Source organism: Lepus europaeus, chromosome 19, assembly GCF_033115175.1.
Source record: "Lepus europaeus isolate LE1 chromosome 19, mLepTim1.pri, whole genome shotgun sequence".
NCBI classification, from domain to species: domain Eukaryota; kingdom Metazoa; phylum Chordata; class Mammalia; order Lagomorpha; family Leporidae; genus Lepus; species Lepus europaeus.
The window spans coordinates 53,088,701-53,111,984 of NC_084845.1; the positions used below are offsets into that span (position 1 = coordinate 53,088,701).

The following is a 23,284-nucleotide window of genomic DNA, read 5'->3' on the forward strand; positions in this document are numbered from 1 at the left end:
CAGGGGCCGCGCCGCTCAACGCGCCCTGGCGTGCCGGCGGCGGCTGCAGCCTCCCACGCTCGCGCGGCTGCGGCAGTGGCGGGTGGCGGTCAGGCGGCCGCCGGGGCAGCCAAGCGCGGGAGGCGGCGGCGGCGGCGGGCACCGCCCGGCCCGAGGTGGCGCGGGCGGCCTCTGGCGGCCGAGGGGCGCAGCGCAGCGCCCCGCCCTGAGCCTGGCGCGGCTCAGCGCCGCGGGCCCCGCCGGACAGCCCGGCCTTCAGGAGACTGGCGTGGCAGCACCGTGTTCCCAGCGCGGGCTGTGTCGGAGCTCACAGCCCGCTGAGTCTTAGCCAACTCCTCGGTCCGCGAAGAAGCTGCAGCTCAGGAAGTTCAGGAGACTCGTGCGAGGTCCGGTATCAGAAGTCAGCCTCTCTGGACTCCGGTCTTCACCCGGTTCTGGAAAGATCTCGGCCTAGCCTAACCCGGGTTGTGCGAGCAGCCCTACACGGGACCCCCGGCCCCCACACAGCTTTACACGCCCCTCCACAGACGTTTAACCGGTCCGTGAGCTTTGGTACACTCAGAGGACCCACCACAGTGATACAGCTTCCGAACATCGCTGTCCCCCGAACGGCTCGGTGGGCCGCGTCCAGTGCACCCCTCTCCCCAGCACCACAGGCAACCAGCCGCCCGCCTCTCCCGGACAGCGACCGCTGCCGCTCTGCGTGTTTCGGAGCTGCGGCCGCGTCACTCCGGGCGCCTTTGGTTCCTTTTTTGACGAATCATACCTCCGCGCATGGGTGGACCGCGTGCCGGCTGCTCGCGCCCCGGTCCGACGTTCCCGCTGTTTGTCCCTGGACATCTGCGCACCAAGTCTTTGTGTGGAAACATGTCTTCTTTCTTAACTTCTTAATGGCAAAGGCAGGTGTACTGTTAATAGATTTTGACATCGGACACTAAAATCAGCAGCTTTAGTTCCCTTTCAGAAGGGGGAAAAGACGGGTGGAAAAAAGAAAAGGGGAAGTGAAAGGGAAGGTGAGGCCGCGCCACGGCTCACTAGGTTAATCCTCCGCCTGCAGCGCCAGCACCCCGGGTTCTAGACCCGGTCGGGGCGCCGGTTCCGCGCCGGCCATAGCGGCCATTTGGGGGGTGAACCAACGGAAGGAAGACCTTTCTCTCTCTCACTGTCTAACTCTGCCTGTCAAAAAAAAAGGGGGGGGAGGTGAAGGGCGGGAAGGGAAACAGAGGGAAAAAATACATTCCACTTTAGGTACGGCGATTCTAGTCCCAGCTGCTCCTCTTCCAATCCAGCTGTCTGCTATGGCCTGGGATAGCAGTAGAAGATGGCCCAAGTGCTTGGGCCCCTGCGCACATGTAGGGGACCAGGAAGAAGCTCCTGGCTCCTGGCTTCCGTTCGGATTGGCACAGCTCCAGCCGTTGCGGCCATTTAGAGAGTAAACCATCAAATGGAAGACCTCTCTCTCTGTGTGTGTAACTCTTTCAAATAAATAAATAAATCTTAAAAAAAAAAAAAAAGTAAGAAACTACAGGCCAGTGAGCTTCATCCGCATTTGGTGAATTCTCTACTGTAATCAGTTGAAAAACATAACACCAGATTTACAATCGCTTCTCGGCCTTTCGGCTAAGATCAAGTGCAGATGTACACAGTATCCTTCCTTTCTGAAGGAATACCAGGTATGATAGCAAACACAGATTTTAACAGAGCAGTTGACAATTCAGACATTAACAAAAAGCGAGAGGGGCCTTTCACATAGTAGTTAAGACACTGCTTGGAATGCCCACACCCCACAGTGGAGTGCCTGGCTGTGCGTCCTGGTTCCACTCCCAGTCCGAGCTCCCTGCTGATGCAGATGCAGACCCTGGGAGGCCGTAAGTCATGGCTCAAACAGCTAAGCCACATAGAAGACCTGACTTTGGCCTGACCTAACCCCAGCTATTGTGAACATTAGGGGAACCATTGGATGGAAGATCCCTGTCTGCCTTTAAAAAAAATGGGGGGGGGGGCAGGGCGGTGCTGTGGTGTGGTGGGTGACGATACCGTGTGCAGTGCTGGCATCCCATGTTGGCACCAGTTCAAATCCCGGCTGCTCCATTTCCAATCCGTCTCTCTGCTATGGTCTGGGAAGGCAGTGGGGGATGGCCCAAGCCCTTGGACTCCTGCCCCCACATGGGAGACCTGGAAGAGGCTCCTGACTCCTGGCTTTGCATTGGCACTGGCCATTGCTGCCAATTGGGATGTGAACCAGCGGATGGAAGACCTCTCTCTCTACCTCTCTCTGTAATTCTTTCAAATAAAATTAAATAAATCTTTAAAAAAAGATTAATTTATTTCTTTGAAAGAGTTACACAGAGAGAGAAGGAGAGGCAGAGAGAGGTCTTCCATCCACTGGTTCACTCCTCAATTGGCCACAACGGCCAGAGCTGTGCCAATCCGAAGTCAGGAGCCATGAGCTTCCTGCGGGTCTCCCACGCGGGTGCAGGGGCCCAAGGACTTGAACCATCTTCCACTGCTTTCCCAGGCTATAGCAGAGAGCTGGATCAGAAGTGGAGCAGCTGGGTCTCGAACTGGTGCCCATATGGGATGCCGGCACTGCAGGCAGCGGCTTAACCCGCTACGCCACAGCACCAGCCCCCAACACAAAGAAATTTAACAGAAACTAAAGCCCTTCAGTTAAGTAACAAAAAAGTATAACAGTACAGGAATTATTTGGAAATAATTAAAATTATAATCTAAGACTCATAACTGTATTAACTGTACTCTCAGAGTTGGTCATGTAGAATGCCAAAAAGCATCTTAAGATCCACAAAACCTCACTCAATCCAGCAAAGAAGCTGTTTCCCTACTTAGCCAACCAGGCCACATTTCTGTTTGGACACGTTTTACGAAGAAATGTCTAGTGGCCAGCATCAGGGGATATGACACTGTTTGGCTGCAGCAAGAAATAGCCAGTGTTCCCACCATGAAGGATAAAAAATGGAAAGAGAGAAGAGGGGAAAGAAATAATCACTTATGTCGACCTAAAGCACATAAACACATGCCAAAATAAAGCAAACCAAACCACAGAATATGGACATATTCAAAGCAACTGCAAAATCAGCCTTTAAGAGAGAAGCATGTTAATTAACAAAAGGTCAAACACTGATTTGGTGTGTGGTAACCTCCACTGAACAGCTTGGGAAAATATCCTATTTTTCTGAATTATGAGGAGGGTCTTGGGCAGTAGGTAAAAATACTAACATCCCAATGTCTCACACAGTATTCACTGCAAAATTACATCACATAATGTTTAAAGGCTGATTGTCTTCTTCTCTGAATTATATTCTTTGAGCTTAAGGAAAAACAAAAGCATATTCCCAAATGTTTGACCTTATGAAGGAATTTTATCTTATTGATCTTCACATTGAAAATGTATTTGCCTTATACATTGTTATAATAATTTGAAGCATTCCAGCATTACAGACTTTTTAATAACATCAATCTCTGTTTGTACATTTTCTGCCTTGTGAAAGTTCCGAAGAATACTTAAATTTTTGTGTCTTTCAAGGCAGTATATTTTAAGAGACCAAACTAAACTATGACAATGTCTTCTGCCAATCAAGGAGTTGCACACTTGGGGCCTTTTGTCAGCTTATGATATTTGTGAGCAAGGTCCACAGCTGTTCGACCTTTCTGAAAGGGGAAAGACCACAAAATTAAATTCCAGTGATTTCCCATTTTCTTAACTCCATTGAAAAGGTAATTTATTTCTTCTTCAGTAAAGTTTTTACGAATTCTTCTTTTTTCTGCAATTAATGAGAATTGTAAAATATATTAGTACTTGCTAAAAAAAAAAGAGGTCTTCTTGAGACCAAACTAAGTGCTTAACTTATTCCAAGGATATGAACTATAGAGTGAGAAAATTTCATGTCCATGCTACTCCTCATTTGGAAATCCAATTTTAATAACTTGAGTACCTACTATTAAATTATATCACTGTAACTTCAATAATTATAACAATCTTTTGTAATAATATTCACACCTCTCAAAAATTTATAAACATTTATTAATTTCACATTCTTGTGAGGACACTTAGCAAACTGGTTACCTATCTTACAGATTAGGATTTTTCCAAAGCGCTCTGTAACTTTTTTTTTAAAGATTTATTTATTTGAAAGTCACAGTTACACAGAGAGGAGAGGCAGAGAGAGAGAGAGAGAGAGAGAGAGAGAGAGGTCTTCCATCCGCTGGTTCACTCCCCAGATGGCCACAACTGCTGGAGCTGTGCCGATCCAAAGCCAGGAGCCAGGAGCTTCTTCTGGGTATCCCATGTGGGTGCAGGGGCCCAAAGACTTGGGCCATCTTCTACTGCTTTCCCAGACCATAGCAGAGAACTGGATCGGAAGAGGAGCAGCCGGGTCTTGAACTGCCACCCCTTGGGATGCCGTCACTTCAGGCCAGGGCATTAACCCGCTGCCCCACAGCGCTGGCTCCTATAACTTTTTTTTTTTTTATAACTTCTTATAACAGAAAAGAATATCCACACTTGTTACTTTAAACATTTAATTAATATTTTTAAGAATAAAGGTCTTTTGAAATTTGTTTTTAAAAACATGTTCATGGGGCCATGTTGTGGCACAGCAGGCAACGCTGCCACCTGCAATGCTGGTATCCCATACAGGTGTTGGTTCATGTCCCAGCTGTTCCACTTCTGATCCAGCTCCTTGCTAATGGCCTGGGAAAAGTCTCGGAAGATGGCCCAAGTGCTTGGGCCCCTGCTACCCACGTGGAGCTCCGGATGAAGCTCCTGGCTCCTGGCTTTGGCCTGCCTAGGCCTGGCCATTGTAGCCATTTAGGGGGTGAACAGCAGATGAAGATCCCTTTCTCTGTCTATCCTTCTGTAACTCTGACTTTCAAAACATCTTAAAGACAAAAACATATTCATCTTAAAACATCTTAAAAAAAAAACAAAAAAAAATCTCAAAAAACAAAACATAATCACTTCTTGTATGAATGCTCAGCTTGAGCAAAACTCAGAATGCCCTATGGGGTAGGAAGATTTTAACTAGGTTTTTGGTTTTTTTTTTTTTTTTTTTTTTTTAGAGCTACTTCTACACAGAAAGAATACACAGTTTGTATCTGTAAACATATTTTTGGTGATGTTTAATAGTTTAAGCTTTTGAATGATTGTTAATTCATGTTACTGTTGGTAGATGGTGGTGAGGAGAACTAATCTGTATTGCCACTTGAGGTTGCTAGTGAGGTTAGAAGGAGCGGGTATAGTTGTGCTGGGTCATCCTTAGAAAATCTTGCCCTTGCAAGCCAAAACCATTAGCTATTTGTTCACTTTTATTTTTAATAAAGATGTATTTTATTTATTTGAAAGAGTTACAAAGAGAGGTAGAGACAGAGAGAGAGGTCTTCCATCCGCTTGTTCACTCCCCAAATGACTGCAACAGCCGGAGCTGAGGCGATCCGAAGCCAGGAGTCAGGAGCTTTTTCCGGGTCTCCCACGTGGGTGCAGGGGCCCAAGGACTTGGGCCATCTTCTACTGCTATCCCAGACCATAGCAGAGAGCTGGATCAGAAGAGGAGCAGCTGGGAATAGAACCGGCACCCATATGGGGTGCCAGCACTTCAGGCCAGGGTTTTAACCTGCTGCGCCATAGCACCGGCCCCCGTCCACTTTTCTTAAGAGCCACAGTGCAGACCTTTTAAAGCAGAAGAGAAAAGTCTGAGAAATCAAGGTGATGTTTCTTAATAATGTTATTTAGAATACAAGCTCCATGAAGGCAGGAATTTTTGTCTATTTTGTTCACCACTATATCCCCAGTACCTAGAATATTTGACAAATAGTAGTTATAAATAATTACTGAAGAAAAGGTATTATTGATAAAACGATCTCAAAATTCATCAATAAAAGTATCCTTATTTTTAAGTCTACTGGAAAACTGTGGTTATCCAGAAACAGGTTTCAGTTTCATTTGCTCAATTAATTGAACTCACTTGAATCAGGAATAGATAGGTTATTCTAATTTGGGAATACTGAGGCACTGGAGTTTAGGGAAAGCCCAGCTTTCCACTGTGCCTACCATTTCCCTAACTCCTACACTTAACATCTGTGTCCAAATCCACAAATGTTCCTGCAAAGTCTGGGCAGCCTGGAAAGAGGAAGCAGCTCCCTGTTCCAACCATCTCCTCTGCTGCTTCTTAACATCAGCCAAGCCTTAGGCAACAGCAGGGGAAACTGGACAAAAGGACTTGATTCTAGAAACTCTTATTTTCAAACATTCTCTAGATACCTATGGATCCTGAAGGAGAGCCTTGGGGAAATCCTTAAATGCATACTGCAGTAGTCCCTTTGAAAAATAATGGATGCAAATTTAAATGTAAGCAAATCTTTGTGGCTAACAGGTTAAGCCAACGCCGGCAATGCCAGCATCCCACGAGTGCCCACTGGAGACCCTGGCTGCTCCACTTCTGATCCAGCTTCCTGCTAATGCACCTGGGACAGCAGTGGAAGATGACCAAAGTGCTTGGGCCCTTGCCATCCACTTGGGAGACCACTAAGAAACTCTGGGCTCCTGGCTTCAGCTTGGTACAGCCCCAGCTGTTGTGGCCATTTTGGGGAACAAACCAGCGGCTGGAGAATTTTCTGTCTCTCCCTTTCTCTCTGTAACTCTGCCTTTTAAATACATAAAAATAAAGTTAAAAAAAATTAGTGATAAATTCCCCAATATGAAAGGGAAATTTATCGAGGGACAGAAAAAATGGCAACATACCAAGTATTACTGGTCTGCTTGTGAAAAAGACTTTAGACAAACGGATTAACTTTTTTTTTTTTTTGACAGGCAGAGTTAGACGAGAGAGAGAGAGAGAGAGAGAGAGAGAGAGGTCTTCCTTTCGTTGGTTTACCCCCCAAATGGCCGCTATAGCCTGCGCACTGCGCCCATCCAAAGGCAGGAGCCAGGTGCTTCCTCCTGGTCTCCCATGCGGGTGCAGGGCCCAAGCACTTGGGCCATCCTCCACTGCACTCCCAGGCCACAGCAGAGAGCTGGACTGGAAGAGGAGCAACCGGAACAGAACCAGTGCCCCAACCGGGACTAGAACCTGGGGTGCCGGCGCCGCAGGTGGAGGATTAGCCTAGTGAGCCGCAGCACTGGCCCAGAAACATTAACTTTCTGACAATTCCTTTCTATATTCTAAAAAAGCAAGCCAAGTTATTAGCTATTTGGTCAAAAATATGTGTGGTATTTATGAGCTAAATACCACTTACCAGTTCTTAGGGTCCTTCTGTATAATCAATGAGTGACCATCATTATGACCATTTCATGAGGCTCTGCAGGTGATTTTATGTAACCAGATTACAGAATATGTTTAATTGCTACATATCTGTTTTTATGACACGTTGTCAAAAAATCTATTACTAATTCAATGCCAAGTCTTTGACAAAAACAAGATTTCCAAGCGCAACATGTTTCTATGGAAAAAATACCCATTTTCTAACAATTTCTACTGAAAATATTACTTCAAAAAGTGGGTTTTTCCATAGTGGTACTTAGTATTGATTTGTAAGCAGAACATTTGACTTAGAAAAAGACCTAGATATAAAGAGTAAATTTGAAATCTCTTTCAAAGTTTTGCAAGTAAAAAAATAGCCAGGGGCCAATTCTGTGGCATAGCAAGTTAATTCCCTGACCTGAAGTGCCAGCATCCCATAGGGGCACCCGTTCTAGTCCTGGCTGCTCCTCTTCCAGTCCAGCTCTCTGTTGTGGCCTGGGATAGCAGTAGAAGATGGCCCAAGTCCTTGGGCCTCTGCACTCATGTGGGAGACCCAGAAGAAGCTCCTGGCTCCTGGCTTTGGATAGGCACAGCTCTGGCCGTTGCAGCCATCTGGGGAGTGAACCAGTGGATGGAAGACCTCTCTTTCTCTGTCTCTACCTCTCACTGTAACTCTGTCTTTCAAGTAAATAAAATAAATCTTTAAAAAAATAGCCAAATAAATATATGTAGGAAAATGCTTCCTGGATATACCAAGTCCAAATGTCTCTGTAATAAATAATGGTGGATCTATACATGTTATTAATTTCTAGATTATTTTGACAAGTAAGGAACTAAATGACTTATTCTTACTATGCACATTAACTTCAAAGGAATAGAATAAAATGATCTTTAAGCATCTGTGATAAATTTTGAACGTTGATAAAACTGAAATGTTAACCCTGCAGTCAAATAAAATTGCCCATAAGTCAAGTAAGATGCATTTTTTTAAGCAGACTTTAAGATTTATATACTATTTGCCTCTTCAATTTTGATTGTCTGAAGCATGAGAATTATGAATAAAACCTTCTGCAAAGTCTCTCTGAAGCACTTGTGCAAGGAAAATATTTGTGTTCTTAAAATAGAAATGTGGTCTGGAGGATAGAACAAGGGCTTCTGGAAGAGGGCTGCATTTAAATCTTAATTCTACTATTTACCAACTCATTGTGCCTTAAAATGGTAATAAAAGAATACCTACCTTACGGTATTATAAAAATTAAAGGAAGTAATGTCTACAAAATACCTAACACATAGCAGGTACTTAATGAATATTAATTTCCTTCTGTTCCTTCCCCAGCTGGCAGGCAGTGGGTGAGCAAGCAACAAGAGAAGAGGAAAGTCTCTTTGTCCCTCATCAGATTCAAGAACTGTCATTTAAGAGTCATTAATGATGTAACTTAAAGCAACCATTCAGCTGTCCTCTTCATTCTTAGGAACATATAAAATGTAAGTTTATTTAAAAATTAAATATATTCACTTATTCCCCCAGGAGCAGTAGATTCAATACTGAGCTGTCGTCTTCTACGTGGGGTCAGCAGAATTTCTGCAAAATATGGAAAACATTTATCATACTTAGTGTATGAATCAGAGTAATAGCATATCAATTCCAATAGTATATTTCTTTTCTCCCCTTCCTAATGGGAATCCTTACAGGATTAGGAAGAATTTTAAAAATAGCAGAGACTAAGGCTATTCCCTGGGTACATCTTCAGATCACTGGTTACTTAGAGACAGCTTTTCTTTTCCACGTGTTTTATCCTCTAGTTTTTAATATACTTGATGCTTTACATGATAGTTCAGAAAGTATAGTCATAATTATAGTTTTAAAGGTGCTTAATTAATTACTTTTGTTACAGATAAGTGATTTCCTTAGTTCACTTTTATATCTGTCTTCAACTTCCACAATGACTTTGTGACGATCACATTGGTATGGGCAAGAGTGCAAGAGGTTGCTAAAATTTCGGCTATTCAGAGATTGTCCTACTGCTATGCAACCTAAAAGAAAACAAATTAAATTGATGTATAGATTTTATAAAATATAACAAACTTATGAAAGCATATATCTATGATGATGACTGAAGGAAAACAAGAAACTCAAATATCTCAAGAAATTCAAAGTCCTGGGGCCGGCGCTGTGGCACGGCAGGTTAAAGCCTTGGCCTGAAGCACCGGCATCCCATATGGGCACCGGTTCCAGTCCTGTCTGCTCCACTTCCGATCCAGCTCTCTGTTATGGCCTGGGAAAGCAGTAGAAGGTGGCCCAAGTCCTTGGGTCCCTGCACCCGCGTGGGAGACCTGGAAGAAGCTCCTGGCTCCTGCCTTCGGATCGGCGCAGCTCTGGCCATTGCGGCCAAATGGGGAGTGAACCAGTGGATGGAAGACCTCTCTCTCTCTCTCTCTCTCTCTCTCTCTCTCTCTGCCTCTCCTCTCTCCATGTAACTGTGACTTTCAAATACATTTTAAAAAATCTTAAAAAGGAAAAAAAAAAAGAAATTCAAAGTCCTACAAACACAATACAATTAAACAAATGCTGGAACAGAAGGATGAACCCAGTTATGGTGACATAGAAAAACAGCATCTGGCTTGGTCTTTTTCTGAGCAGGAGTCACTATTAAGAGCAGATATTCAAAAGAGGTGAGAGGTGATTCTTAGACCTGGTCAATGTGAGGTGTTTTTGTTTGTTTGCTTAACAGTTTATTATGGAAATTTCAAATACAACATTCAAGGAAAGAATATGATGAACCCACATGTATCTACCACCCACCTGCAATAATAATAATTACTTTTTAAAAAAGATTTATTTGAAAGTCAGAGTTACACAGAGAGAAGGAGAGGTGTTGGGGGGGTCTTCCATCCGCTGGTTCACTGACCAACTGATTGCAATGGCTGGAGCTGCACTGATCTGAAGCCAGGAGCCAGGAGCCACCCCTAGTCTCCCATGCAGGTACAGGGGCCCAAGGACTTGGGCCATCTTCCACTGCTTTCCCAAGCCATAGCAGAGAGCTGGATCAGAAGTGGAGCAGCCGGGACTCAAACTGGCGCCTATATGGGATGCCAGCACTGCAGGCAGCAGCTTTACAGACTATGTCACAGCGCCAGTCCCAGTAATAACTACTTGTATCTTATCTACACTCCCATCTACTCTGTTCTGTCCCCATCAATATGGGATTAAATTATAATGCCTAAAATTTAAAGTATCATTTCATCTGTAAATACTTCATATATTAGGACTGAAAAAGAAATATCACTCAAAACCATTATTACAGCTAAAAAAGCCACACTTAATATACCTAATGTCTAGCTTTAAAATTTCCCTTTAATTTCAAAAACTTCTTATTCTTGGTTGCTTGAATCATGCTTCAAACAAGGTCCATTGTTAAATTTGGTGCATATGCCTCCTGAGTTGCTTTTAATTTATCACCTTTCTTCTATTACCTCCTTGCTATTTATTTTTTGAAGACATTAGGCCATTTTAATTACAATTTCCCAAATTCTGGGTTTTGCTGACTGTATCATTTAAAATGTTCTTGGGTACCCTAGTAATTAGATCTACTTGTAGATTACTGATCAGATTCAGGTTGAAGCATATTTGCTAGAACTCCTCATATGTATTATTATGTGCTTCAAACTGTAGTATATTCAAAGAAACAAAATCTCTCTATACATTTTAAGACAGACAATAGGCTCGGATAATGTCAATAGTACCATTCATTATAAATTTCCCCTTCAGGGAAAGACATAGTGGCACAGCAGGGGAAGGTGCCACTCCTGATCTCCTCATCTCATGTGGAAGTGCTAGTCTGAGTCCTGGCTACCCTGCTTCCCATCCAGCTCCTTGCTAATTAATCATGGGAGATAGCAGATGATGGTTCATGTGCTTGGACCCCTGCCATCACATGGGAGTTTTAGGGTCTTAGCTTCTGTCTGGCCCAGCCTTGGCTGTTTTAGGCATTTGAAGAATGAGTGAACCAGATCAATCACTCTCAATCTCTCACACTCTCTCCCCAACCCCCACCTTTCAAGTATATGGGAGAAAAAGTGCTATGTCAGCATCTTACCCAATTATATTAGTGACTCATTCCTAAAGGACCAGGAGAATTTAGTCAGGCAAGTAGTTGATGAGGGTGAAGATATTTGGGGTACAATAAACATGCGCAAAAGCATAAAATGTGAAAAAAACATAGTGTGATCATCAAATCAAAAGTACTCTGGTATTGGCCATTGTACAAGGCATAAAGAGGAGTGTGGGAGAAAAGTTAAGGCTGGGAAGGGTTGCAATGAGACATACCAAGAAGCCATGTTAAGGAATTTTTAACTCCTTTCAAGACAATAGAGAACTACTAACATGATTTCATTTGTCTTTCTAGAAAGACCAGTGGAAGGCAAAAGATCAGTTCAGAGGTTGGCTTCAATAATCCAAAAAAACAAGTGATATTCTAAAATAAAGTATTTTAAGGGAGAATGGAGAGATTTCTGAGGTAAAATTGGCAAGATTTAATAATAATGAGCTAGTGAGCTAACAGAAAACTTTAGGCTGATTCTCAAGTAATTTGGTAACCAAATGGCAAAGTTTGGAATGAGCATACCACATTTCTGACAGACTTAAAGAGAGCAGATGTGCAGTAAATCCAATTAGTAAAAGCAAAACAAAATTTCATAAGGTTTTGAAAGTTAGGCAGAAAGTTTGTTTCTGTGACTTAGAGAGAGACATTTAGCATTCCTTAGCATGGTAACAGGATAAAAAGCATACATTAAGAAAAGAAGTCAATACAGGCATCTAGCCTAGTGGCTCTGGCTCCTGGCTCCAGCTTCCTGCTAATGCACATCCTGGAAGACAACTATGATGGCTCAGATAACTGGGTTCCTATCACCCAAGTGGAATACCTCGATTGAGTTCCCAGCAACTGGCTTTAGCCTAGACCCTCCCTGGACACTGTGGACATTTGGGTTGTGAATCAGCAGATGGGGGGGGGGTGTCTTTGTCTTTCTCCTTATCTCTCATATAAATAAATTTTTTAGAAATTTTAGGGGCTGGCACTGTTGCATAATAGACTAAGCCTCTACCTGGAGCACCAGTATCCCATATGGGCACTGGTTCATGTCTTGGCTGCTCATCTTCTCTTCTGATCCATCTCTCTGCTTGTGGCCTGGAAAACAGTGGAGGATGGCCCAAGTGCTAGGACTCCTGCACCCACATTGGAGATCTGGAGGAAGCTCCTAGCTTCAGACTGGCTCACCCCTGGCTGCTGAGGCCATTTGGGGAGTGAACCAGTGGATGGAAGACCTTTCTCTCTCTCTCTCTTTTTTTTTTTTAAGAAATTTTTAAAAAGTTGGCCGGCGCCTTGGCTTACTAGGCTAATCCTCAGCCTGCGGCGCAGGCACACCGGGTTCTAGTCCCGGTCGGGGCGCCAGATTCTGTCCCAGTTGCCCCTCTTCCAGGCCAGCTCTCTGCTATGGCCTGGGAAGGCAGTGGAGGATGGCCCAAGTGCTTGGGCCCTGCACCCCATGGGATACCAGGAGAAGCACCTGGCTCCTGCCTTCGGATCATGTGGTGCGCCGGCCGCAGCACACCAGCCGCGGCGGCTATTGGAGGGTGAACCAACGGCAAAAGGAAGATCTTTCTCTCTGTCTCTCTCTCTCACTGTCCACTCTGCCTGTCAAAAAAAAAAAAAGAAAAAAAAAGAAATTTAAAAGAAGTTAACAGCAATATGCATACTATGGTTGGGGGTAGGAGAGACTTGAACCTGAAAGGCTGCTAGAAAGCGGGTGCACTAATTTAGGTATGAAGCAAAAAGGGACTATCTGAGAAAGAAAGAAAAATCATATTTGATAGGAAATGTAATGAGATAGTATAGTCATGGATGACTTAAAGTCTAAAACTTGAGAGATCAGAAGCATAATGGCAACACTGATAGAAGACAGCAATTTAAGAGGAAGAAGGATGTTGTGTTTAGGATACATTAAGCTTAAAGTAACATGAAGACATTTTCAGTGAGCATGTTCTGCAAGTAGAACAATAAAGCTACATAGCCCAAAGTAGAAGCCAAATATTTGAGACACAGATTTGAAAATCATCAGTAAAATGGCAAATAACACTGTAAAAGTTAATTAAGTGATAGAATTGAATAAATGCTGGAGACTATGTCTCAGGGAGAATACCTGTGGAAATGTGGTAGGAAGAGAAAAACAAAGCAAAGAAAGTAAGGGCTGAGTTCTATTCATCTTTGACCGCAGTGCCTGCCACAGAATAAATACTCCATAATGTTTGTGAAATGAATGGGTGATCTCTAGGAAAGAAAGAAACTAGGAAAGAACCATCTCAAACCAACTAAGAAGTGACCAGGCGTTAACAATTACAGAACATTCACTCTGCCAACTGGAATACTTTTGACTAAAGGCTCCTGGAGTTTCTTGGTACACAGTACACCAGGCCAAAACAAATGCCTAATCATTCTGTTAGGTCGAAAGCAACTTAGTAAGTATTTATTTATTTATTAAAGCTTTTTTTTTTTTTTTAAGATTTTCATGTATTTATTTGAAAGAGTTACAGAGAGAGGTAGAGACAGAGAGAGAGTTGTCTTCCATCCATTAGTTCACTCCCCAAAGTGCCACAATGACCGGAGCTGAGCCAATCTGAAGCCAAAATCCAGGAGCTTTTTCCAGGCTTCCCATGTGGGTGCAGGGGCCCAAGGACTTGGGCTATCTTCCACTGCTTTCCCAGGCGCATTAGTAGGGAGCTGGACTGGAAGTGGAGTAGCTGGGATTCAAACTGGATCCCATATGAGATGCCAGTGCTGCAGACTGGGCTTTAACCTGCTGCACCATGGTGTCAGCCCCTAGTAAGCATTTATGTTCTAACAACTCATTAGTCATTTGAAAAAGATATATAATTAAATTGGAAGAAAATAATGAAATACAATTATATTTATATTTACTTCCTAATGGAATATATGCACTATAGACAGAACAACTTCTCAAACTTCAGAATCAAACTGGACACTGTCATCTTCATTTTCTGTTCCACATTAATTTTCACATAGTGCTGGCATTTTATCACAACCACTGAAAACTTAGCCTTACAAAGATATGACATCAAAATCAAAAGGAATACAGTACAATCTAGTACTGAAACATGAGTTAGTGGTTCATTTAGTATGCAACAGATATTAGTGGTTCATTTAGTATGCAACAGATATTATTATTGTATTTCCTATACAGATTTTTTTTTTTGACAGGCAGAGTGGACAGTAGAGGGAGACAGAGAGAAAGGTCTTCCTTTGCCGTTGGTTCACCCTCCAATGGCCGCCGCGGTAGGCGCCGCGCTGTTCCGATGGCAGGAGCCAGGTGCTTCTCCTGGTCTCCCATGGGGTGCAGGGCCCAAGGACTTGGGCCATCCTCCACTGCACTCCCTGGCCACAGCAGAGAGCTGGCCTGGAAGAGGGGCAACCGGGATAGGATCGGTGCCCCGACCAGGACTAGAACCCGGTGTGCCAACGCCGCAAGGCGGAGGATTAGCCTACTGAGCCACGGCGCTGGCTTTCCTATACAGATTTTAAAATACTATGTAGTACCCTTGTGAGTTGATTGCAAAACCCCCCGGGAACCTGGGTGGGCAGTTTGGGAACTATGGATTTACACTTTTTTTTGTTTAAAGATTTATTTTATTTATTTGAAAGAGTTACAGAGAGAGGTAGAGACAGAGAGAGAGGGAGAGAGGTCTTCCATACATTGGTTCACTCCCCAAATGGCTGCAACAGCTGAAGCTGAGCCGATCCAGAGCCAGGAGCTTCTTCTGGATCTCCAACATGGGTGCAGGGGCCAAAGAACTTGGGCCACCTTTTTCTGCTTTTCCAGGCACATTAGCTGGGAGCTGGATCAGAAGTGGAGCAGCTAGGACTTGAACTGGCACCCGTATGGGATGCCAGTGCTGCAGGCTGGGGCTTTAACGTGCTGCTCCTGGATTTACACTCTTCTGAGCAAAGAATCTCAAGGAATGATAGTCAACATTGCAGAGATGTGAAAGTGGGTAAGACAGGTGGGTCTTTGGTACAGTGGTTAATACACCATTTGGGGGGCCGGAACTGTGGCATAGTGGGTAGGGCCACTGCCTTCAGTGCCGGCATCACACATAGGCACCGGTTCAAGTCCTGGCTGCTCCACTTCCCATCCAGCTCTCTGCTATGGCCTGGGAAAGCAGAGGTAGATGTTCCAAAGCACCCATGGAGCTCCTGGCTCCTGGCTTCGGATTGGCGCAGTTCTGCCCATTGCGGCCATCTGGGGACTGAACCAGCAGATGGAAGACCTCTCTCTCTCTGCCTCTCCTTTCTCTGTGTAACTCTGACTTTCAAATAAATAAATAAATCTTTTTTAAAAAAAAAGGAAAGAAAAGAAAATGAAGGGAGCAAGAGAGGTATCTGGCAATACAAGAGTGTATGAATACTTAAAGGGTTAGTAAATCATACAATGTATTGGGATTTTTTTAAGATGAGGAATAATGAGCATAGTTTAAGGTGAGATAAAAGAATAGCTAGAAAGGGACTGAAAAGATTTTGCAATTATCAAAATTGGGGCGGGGGGGGGGAGATGGTATTCATATTATATATAGCCAGACATCAGCTTTAGAATAACAAAATAATATCTTCATCCAAAAGAGAACAGTAACATTTTGAGCTAAACATAGAGTAACTTCAGTTTTCTCCATGGAGCAAGACTGAACAAGGAGGAAATACCAGGGTGTGAAAGAGGAGGAAAAGAGATGGAATAGTTACTGTGGAATGTTTAGAAGAGCCTTGGAGAAAAAATAATGAGCACAGAACACTAAAAACACTTACATATTATAAATATTAAAAATAGTAGGTATGAATACTTAATGCTTATGTTTAGAGAGTAATGCAGAACACATGCCTATTGAGTTGCCCTTTGAAAACATAAAGTTAAATTTATGGGTGGTATTGTGACAATAAGGGAATAAAATGACAAAAAGAGAATAAAGTAATAAAGGTATTTGCTGATTCAGATAAATATTGGGAGCTCAGCCTGATGCAAAAGGTATTAATTTTAATATTTGAAGTCCCAGATTGTTGCCTCTCCAAAGGAAATGAAGTTTAAATCACACTGGCATAACTATTATAAATTCAAGTTAACTAATATCAGAAAAAGTTTTAATTATAAAATAATAGCAGTTAAAAAATGTTTACCTGAGCACCTATATTTCAATGTTTTAGAAGAACTGTCAGTTTCTAGAAAACTGATGACTTCTTTATTTATTATATCTGAACATAATGTAAATGGATCTGTAAAAAAATCACAAAATTCAAGATTTCTTGGATTAATGAAAAAGATCTGACATTTATAAGATTTATTAAGTATCAAGATTTTCATAAATTTTAGCGCATTATTTCACATCCAGTTGTCCTGGTAATTAAACGAGAAAGATTCTGAATATCAATAAAAACTGAGACATTTACACCAGAAAAAGGGCCAACATGTGACTTATACCTTGGAGGAAAGATATACCAATGTATACATTTTTTGTTGTGTTAATCACCTAAATCTGTTTTTTTGAAAATCAAAAAGAAACATTTTAAATCATACCTGTAACTGGTAACGGCTGCTTCCTATTTTTGATAATGTGAGTTGGATGCTTAAAAACTTGGTCACTAAAAGAAAATAGACACTAGGTTACTAAAAGTAAATATAATGGTTTGCATGTGGACAAATGTTTCTGAAAGAGTAGAATGGCAGGGCGAGCGTTGGGTGCAGCCTGGGATACCCGCATCCCATTGGAGTGCCAATTGAGTCCCGGCTGTTCCACTTGTGCTCCAGCTTCCTGCTAATGCTCCTGGGAAAGCAGCAGAAGATGACCCAAGTGCGTGGGCCCCTGCATAAACATGGGAAACCTGGAAGAAGCTCCTGGCTCCTGGCTTTTTAAAAAATCCTTCTGGAAACTAAACACATACATGTGCCAGAACCCTATGTTTTGTTTTGTTTTGTTTTGTTTTGTTTTGTTTTTGACAGGCAGAGTGGACAGTGAGAGAGAGAGAGAAAGGTCCTCCTCTTGCCGTTGGTTCACCTTCCAATGGCCGCCGCGGTAGGCGCGCTGCGGCCGGCGCACCGCGCGGATCCGATGGCAGGAGCCAGGTGCTTATCCTGGTCTCCCATGGGGTGCAGGGCCCAAGCACTTGGGCCATCCTCCACTGCACTCCCTGGCCACAGCAGAGAGCTGGCCTGGAAGAGGGGCAACCGGGACAGGATTGGTGCCCTGACCGGGACTAGAACCCGGTGTGCCGGCGCCGCAAGGTGGAGGATTAGCCTAGTGAGCCGCGGCGCCGGCCGGTTTTTTTTTTTTTTTAACCTAAGATTCATTTTATTTATTTGAAAGGCAGAGTTACAGAAAAAGAGAAGAAACAGGGAAACCTTCCATTCTCTGGTTCACTCCCCAAATGCTGCAATGGCTGGGGCTGGCCCAGGCTGAAACCAGGACCCTGAAACTCCAACCAGGTCTCCTACTCGGTGGCAGGGGTCCAGTGTTTTGGCCATCTTCTGCTGCTTTCCCAGGCACATTAGCAGAGAGCTGGACTGGAAGCAGAGCAGCTGGGACTCAAACCACCAACCATATGGATGCTGCATCACAGGCAGCAGCTTAATCTGCTGTGCCACAATGTTGGCCCCCACCCTGTGGTCCTTGATGAATTAATGTGTTTTTATTATACTGTCAAAATGGTAACATATAGTGCAGAAAAAGGCAAAAGCTATAGACCAGAAAACAGACAGCAATAACAATAGCCATAGCCATCTGTCCATGTACATATATTTGGGAGGTACTGTATAGGAGAAAAAAGGCATTTAAAAGAAATGTAGGGGCTGCTGCTGTGGCATAGCAGGTAAAGCCATAGCAGTGCTGGCATCCCATATGGGCGCTGGTTGAGTCCCAGCTGCCTTCCCTCTTCCAATCCAGCCCTCTGCTATGGCCTGGGAAAGCAGTAGGAGGATGGCCCAAGTCCTTTGGGCCCCTGTACCCATGTAGGAGACCTGGAAGAAGCTCCTGGCTCCTGGCTTCAGACTGGCCATTTGCGGAGTGAACCAATAGATGGAAGACCTCTCTCTCTGTCTCTTCCCCTCCCTAACTTTGTCTTTCAAATAAATAAAATAAATCTTTTAAAAAATAAAAAAATAAAACACAACACAGAAAAGAGTTCAAGAAAAGCTACAGCAGCAGGGTCAGTCCCACAAGCTACACGAGAGAGAAAGGATGTGTACCAGACTAAGAACAGAGAACAAACAAAAAGGCAAGTCCAAACCAGACTGACCTCATATCCTATTCCCTTTATCAGGGTAAACTTACACCTCAGGTCTTTGCTAAATTGCTGATGGATTATCAACAGATGTATTGTCACATCAGGTAGAGGTTTCAGTTTAGGTTTTCTTTCCTGAGTATCCTTTCTAAAATTCAAATTTTATTATGTCAGTCAACTTAAAAATCCTGATTGGCTGCCTATATTCTGTGAGTTCAAAGCAATAATCCTGAGTATGACATGCAGGCCCTATATGAACTGGTCCTTACCTCCCTATCCAAACTCCTTTTCCAATATTCCTATTTTAGGCTCCTCCCAAGACCTTGTTTTAGCATTTCTGTATCTCCTGAACCTAACAGTGTGGCACACAGATACTGCACACGAAATGCTTGCTAAAATAAACAAAAGTTAGAATTATTAAACTATACCTTGATTGAGAAACAAAACTCTTTTTTTGAAAGCTGTTCTTCAGGTAAGGTTTGATTGCAGCATGAACTGGCTTTACGTAAAGTCTGATTTTGCCCACTCTCCCTATAACAAGCATTAACTGGATTTGTACTCGTTACCAGGGTATTCATTTGATCATCATTTCTATCTGCTTTAGAGATGACTCCATGGGGCATGTAACTCTGAAGTTCTCTGGACTGACGTTTATTCTTATCTTCTACTTTGGTTCTTCCACCATACTATCCACATGGAGATGTTTCAATGGATTCTGAACATTTATGTTCATATTATCCGTATATTTTTCTCTTTGTATTTTTTCCTGTGATGTAAAAATGACAATCAATATAATCCATTTGTTTATAATTCACTTTACACTTTCTTTAAATCATGCAGGAGTTCATGATTGTCAGTAGAAGATATAAAAAGGACAGTTCATATTAAGAAAGAAAAGTGAGTTTATTCAATAAATAATATTAGAACAATCGGGTAGCCATCTAAGGAAAAAATGGTTGAATATCTCACAATTTACACAAAGGTGAAGTCAAAATGAATCAAATATTTAAGTATAAAAATTGAATTACATACATCCTAAAAGAAACCATGGTATTTTAATATTCTCAAGGAGTAGAAGACCTTTCCAAGTATTATGCAAAAACAATAAATTAGAAAATTAGAAAACAAATATTCTTAACCACATACAAATTTTTTTCAAATTCTGGTAGAGACCAAGATCGCTGAAGTAAAAGGAACTCAGAAAAAAGGGTCTAGAAGTAAAACTAAATGACAAACAAAACATCTGAAAGTTATATATATATGCATATCTAGGGAACAGGATAATTTTTAAAATGACATTCATAAAAAGTTACTACAATCAAATATAAAAAAAGACAAATAGTATTGTAAAAAGTAGACAAATGAGATAAACAGAGAATTCATTGGAGAGGAAATACATATAGCTCCTAAACACAAAAAAAGGTTTCATCCCTCTGGTAATAAGATAAATTTATATTAAAGCTACATTGAAATACTTTTTCTCAACACACTGGCAAAGATCAGAAGGAAACAAACTATCAAACATTACTGGTGGGAGTGTAAATGGAAAATAATCTGACAATATCTTTCATAATAAAAACTGCATATCTGTATAAAAATCTATAATTACTTTTACATGTGTACAATGTTAATGTTACCTGAAACATTATTTGTAACACTAAAAGTTGGAAATAACCTTAACATTTATCAGAAAAGGAGCTAAGATATACAATCAGTGGAAGACTTTGCAACTATAAAAACGAACAGGGGGCAGAGGTTCAATCCAGCAATTAAGATGCCTGGGTCCTACATGGGCTTAATACCCCACTTCAGCTCCTGACTGCAGCTTCCTGCTAGCGCAGACTCTGGGAGGCACCAGTGATGGTTTAGGTGACTGGGTACCTGTCACCCATGTGGAAAACCTAGATTGAGTTCCTGGCTCCCAGCTTTAGCCCCGGGGTCATTGCAGGCACGCAGGTGCACACACAAACACACACACATACATTCACACAACTCACTCTCTCCCCCTCACCCCCATCTCTCAAATAAAGTAAAAGGAAAGAAAAAAATAAGGATAATTTCCAGGTAAATATAGTGAATTATACACCCATACTTATTTTTGGTACTTCCAAAAAACTGACTAAAACAACAGTTTTTAGAACGGCATAAACCCACAAGTACAAGGGGAAATGGAAGAAGAAACAAAGGCAACAAAATTTTCAAAACTAAAAAGATAGGTGAATGATGACAACCTACTTAACAGACTTGGGAAAGCACAATCCAAAGCTGGCACTGGGAAAATCCAAGTACTTAAGAGGTACTGCCAATCTCTCTTTTTCTCTGCCTTTCAAATAAATAAATCTTCACCAAAAAAAAAAAAAAAAAAAAAAAAAAAAAAGACATATTGCCAAATCTTCAAAAGGCTTAGGAATGGGAGTTATCAAGAAACTCTAGGGGTGGGTGTTTGGCCTTGCAGATAAAATGCTAGTTAAGATGCCCATGTTTAGGGGCCAGTGATGTGGCAAAGTGGGTTAATCATCTGCCTCAGGTGCTGGTATCCCATATGGGCACCGGTTCTAGTCCTGGCTGCTCCTCTTCCAATCCAGCTCTCTGCTATGGCCTGGGAAATCAGCAGAAGATGGGAAAGCAGCAGAATATGGGAAAGCAGTAGAAGATGGCCCAAGTGCTTGGGCCCCTGCACCTACGTGGGAGACCTGGAAGAAGCTCCTGGCTCCCGGCTTTGGATTGGAGCAGCCCCGGCTGCTCCAAATGGCCGTTGCAGCCATTTGGAGAGTGAACCAGTGGAAGGAAGACCTTTCTCTCTGTCTTCCATCTCACTGTCTGTAACTCTACCTCTCAAATAAATAAAATAAAATCTTTAAAAAAAAATAAAGATGCCATGTTCCATATCAGAGTACCTGGGTTCAATATATGCCTTTCTCTCCTTATTCGGGCTAATGCTGACCCTTGCAGGGAGCACTGTTGACCCATGTAATTGTGTTCCTGCCACCTAGGAAACCTGGATTGAGCTCCAAGCTCCCATCCTCAGTTTGGCCCAGCCCTAGGCATTTTGGGCATCTGGGAAGTGAAAGCAGTTGGGAGAGCTCACATGCATGCTATTTCTCTGTTTCTAGGCTTCTCAAATAATAAATAAATAAAATAAAGAAACTTAAAAAAAAAAAAAAACTTGGGGCAGACCTTTGGTACAGCAAAGACACTGCCTAAGATAGTCACACCCCTCATTAGACTGTGTGGTTCAATCCCCGCTTCTCTGCTTCTGATCCAGCTTCCTATTCATGCACACCCTGAGAGGTAGGAGATGGCTCAAGTACCTGGAAACCTGCCATCCACCTGCATGCTGGATGGAGAAATGGGTTGGATGCTGCATACCTGGATGAAGAAATGGACTCCTGGCTTCTGCCTGGCCCCGCCCCAACCATTGCAGCCATTTGGAGAGTGAACCAGAAGATGGAAGACTCCTGTCTGTCTGTCTCTGTGTGTGTGTGTGTGTGTGTGTGTATCTCTTTGCTTTTCAAATAAATATTTTTTAAATTTAAAAAGTAAGTGAATAAATTAAAAAAGAAAATAGAAACTCTAGAATGTGAGGTTAAAGTAGCGTTAAAAACAGGAAGGGGGCGGTCAGCCTTGTGACACAGCAGTTTAAGCTGCCACTTGTGATGCCAGAATTCCATATGGGAGTGCCAGTTGGAATCCTAGATGCTCTGCTTCTAATCCAGCTCCCTGCTAACAAGCCTGAGAAAGCAGCAGAAGATGGCCCAAGTACTTGGGCCCCTATCACCATATGGGAGACCCAGATGGAATTCTCAGCTGCTGACTTCCATCTAGCCCAGGTCTCACCCCAGCCATTGCAGCCATTTGGGGAGTGAATCAGCAAATAGAAGATACTTGTCTCTTCCTCCTTCCCTGTCAAAACTGCCTTTCAAATAAATAAATAAATCTTTTTTAAAAAGAAAGAGCAGCTTCTACTTAAAAGATAATTAGGCCGGCGCCGTGGCTCACTAGACTAATCCTCCGCCTTGCGGCGCTGGCACACTGGGTTCTAGTCCCGGTCGGGGCACCAGATTCTGTCCCGGTTGCCCCTCTTCCAGGCCAGCTCTCTGCTGTGGCCAGGGAGTGCAGTGGAGGATGGCCCAAGTGCTTGGGCCCTGCACCCCATGGGAGACCAGGAGAAGTACCTGGCTCCTGCCATCGGATCAGCGCGGTGCGCAGCGGCCATTGGAGGGTGAACCAACGGCAAAGGAAGACCTTTCTCTCTGTCTCTCTCTCTCACTGTCCACTCGCCATGAACAGGAGTGTCAAATTGTTAAGTCAGCAACAGAAGTCACTGTGTACTTACATCCCATGTGGGATCTGTCCTTAATGTGTTGTCTAATGTGCAGTGATGCTATAACTAGTACTGAAACAGTATTTTTACACTTTGTGTTTCTGCGTGGGTACAAACTGATGAGATCTTTACTAATTATATACTGAATCGATCTTCTGTATATAAAGAGAATTGGAAATGAAAAAAAAAAAACCTGGTGTTAAATTGGAAATGGCATAGAAAATTAATTAATTTTTTAAAAAAAATATTATGTAGGATCTCTGTCTTTAATGTGCTGTACACTCTTATTTAATGCTATAACTAGTACTCCAACAGTATTTTTTTTTTCACTTTGTGTTGCTATATGGGGGCAAACTGTTGAAATCGTTACC

The 23,284-nt window shown here is 42.8% G+C and overlaps 1 protein-coding gene across 1 annotated transcript in view; it reads right to left on the reverse strand.

The window, feature by feature from the left end:
* Positions 1–15: 15 nt before the first annotated feature.
* TERB1 (telomere repeat binding bouquet formation protein 1) overlaps positions 16–23,284 on the reverse strand; it is a 45,112-nt gene continuing 21,843 nt past the window's right edge. The window contains 9 exon segments of the mRNA XM_062176024.1: positions 16–171; positions 279–352; positions 8,773–8,838; positions 9,141–9,290; positions 16,493–16,588; positions 16,890–16,954; positions 19,018–19,053; positions 19,055–19,269; positions 19,272–19,355. Of these exon segments, the coding sequence (XP_062032008.1) occupies positions 16–171; positions 279–352; positions 8,773–8,838; positions 9,141–9,290; positions 16,493–16,588; positions 16,890–16,954; positions 19,018–19,053; positions 19,055–19,269; positions 19,272–19,355 (942 nt within the window).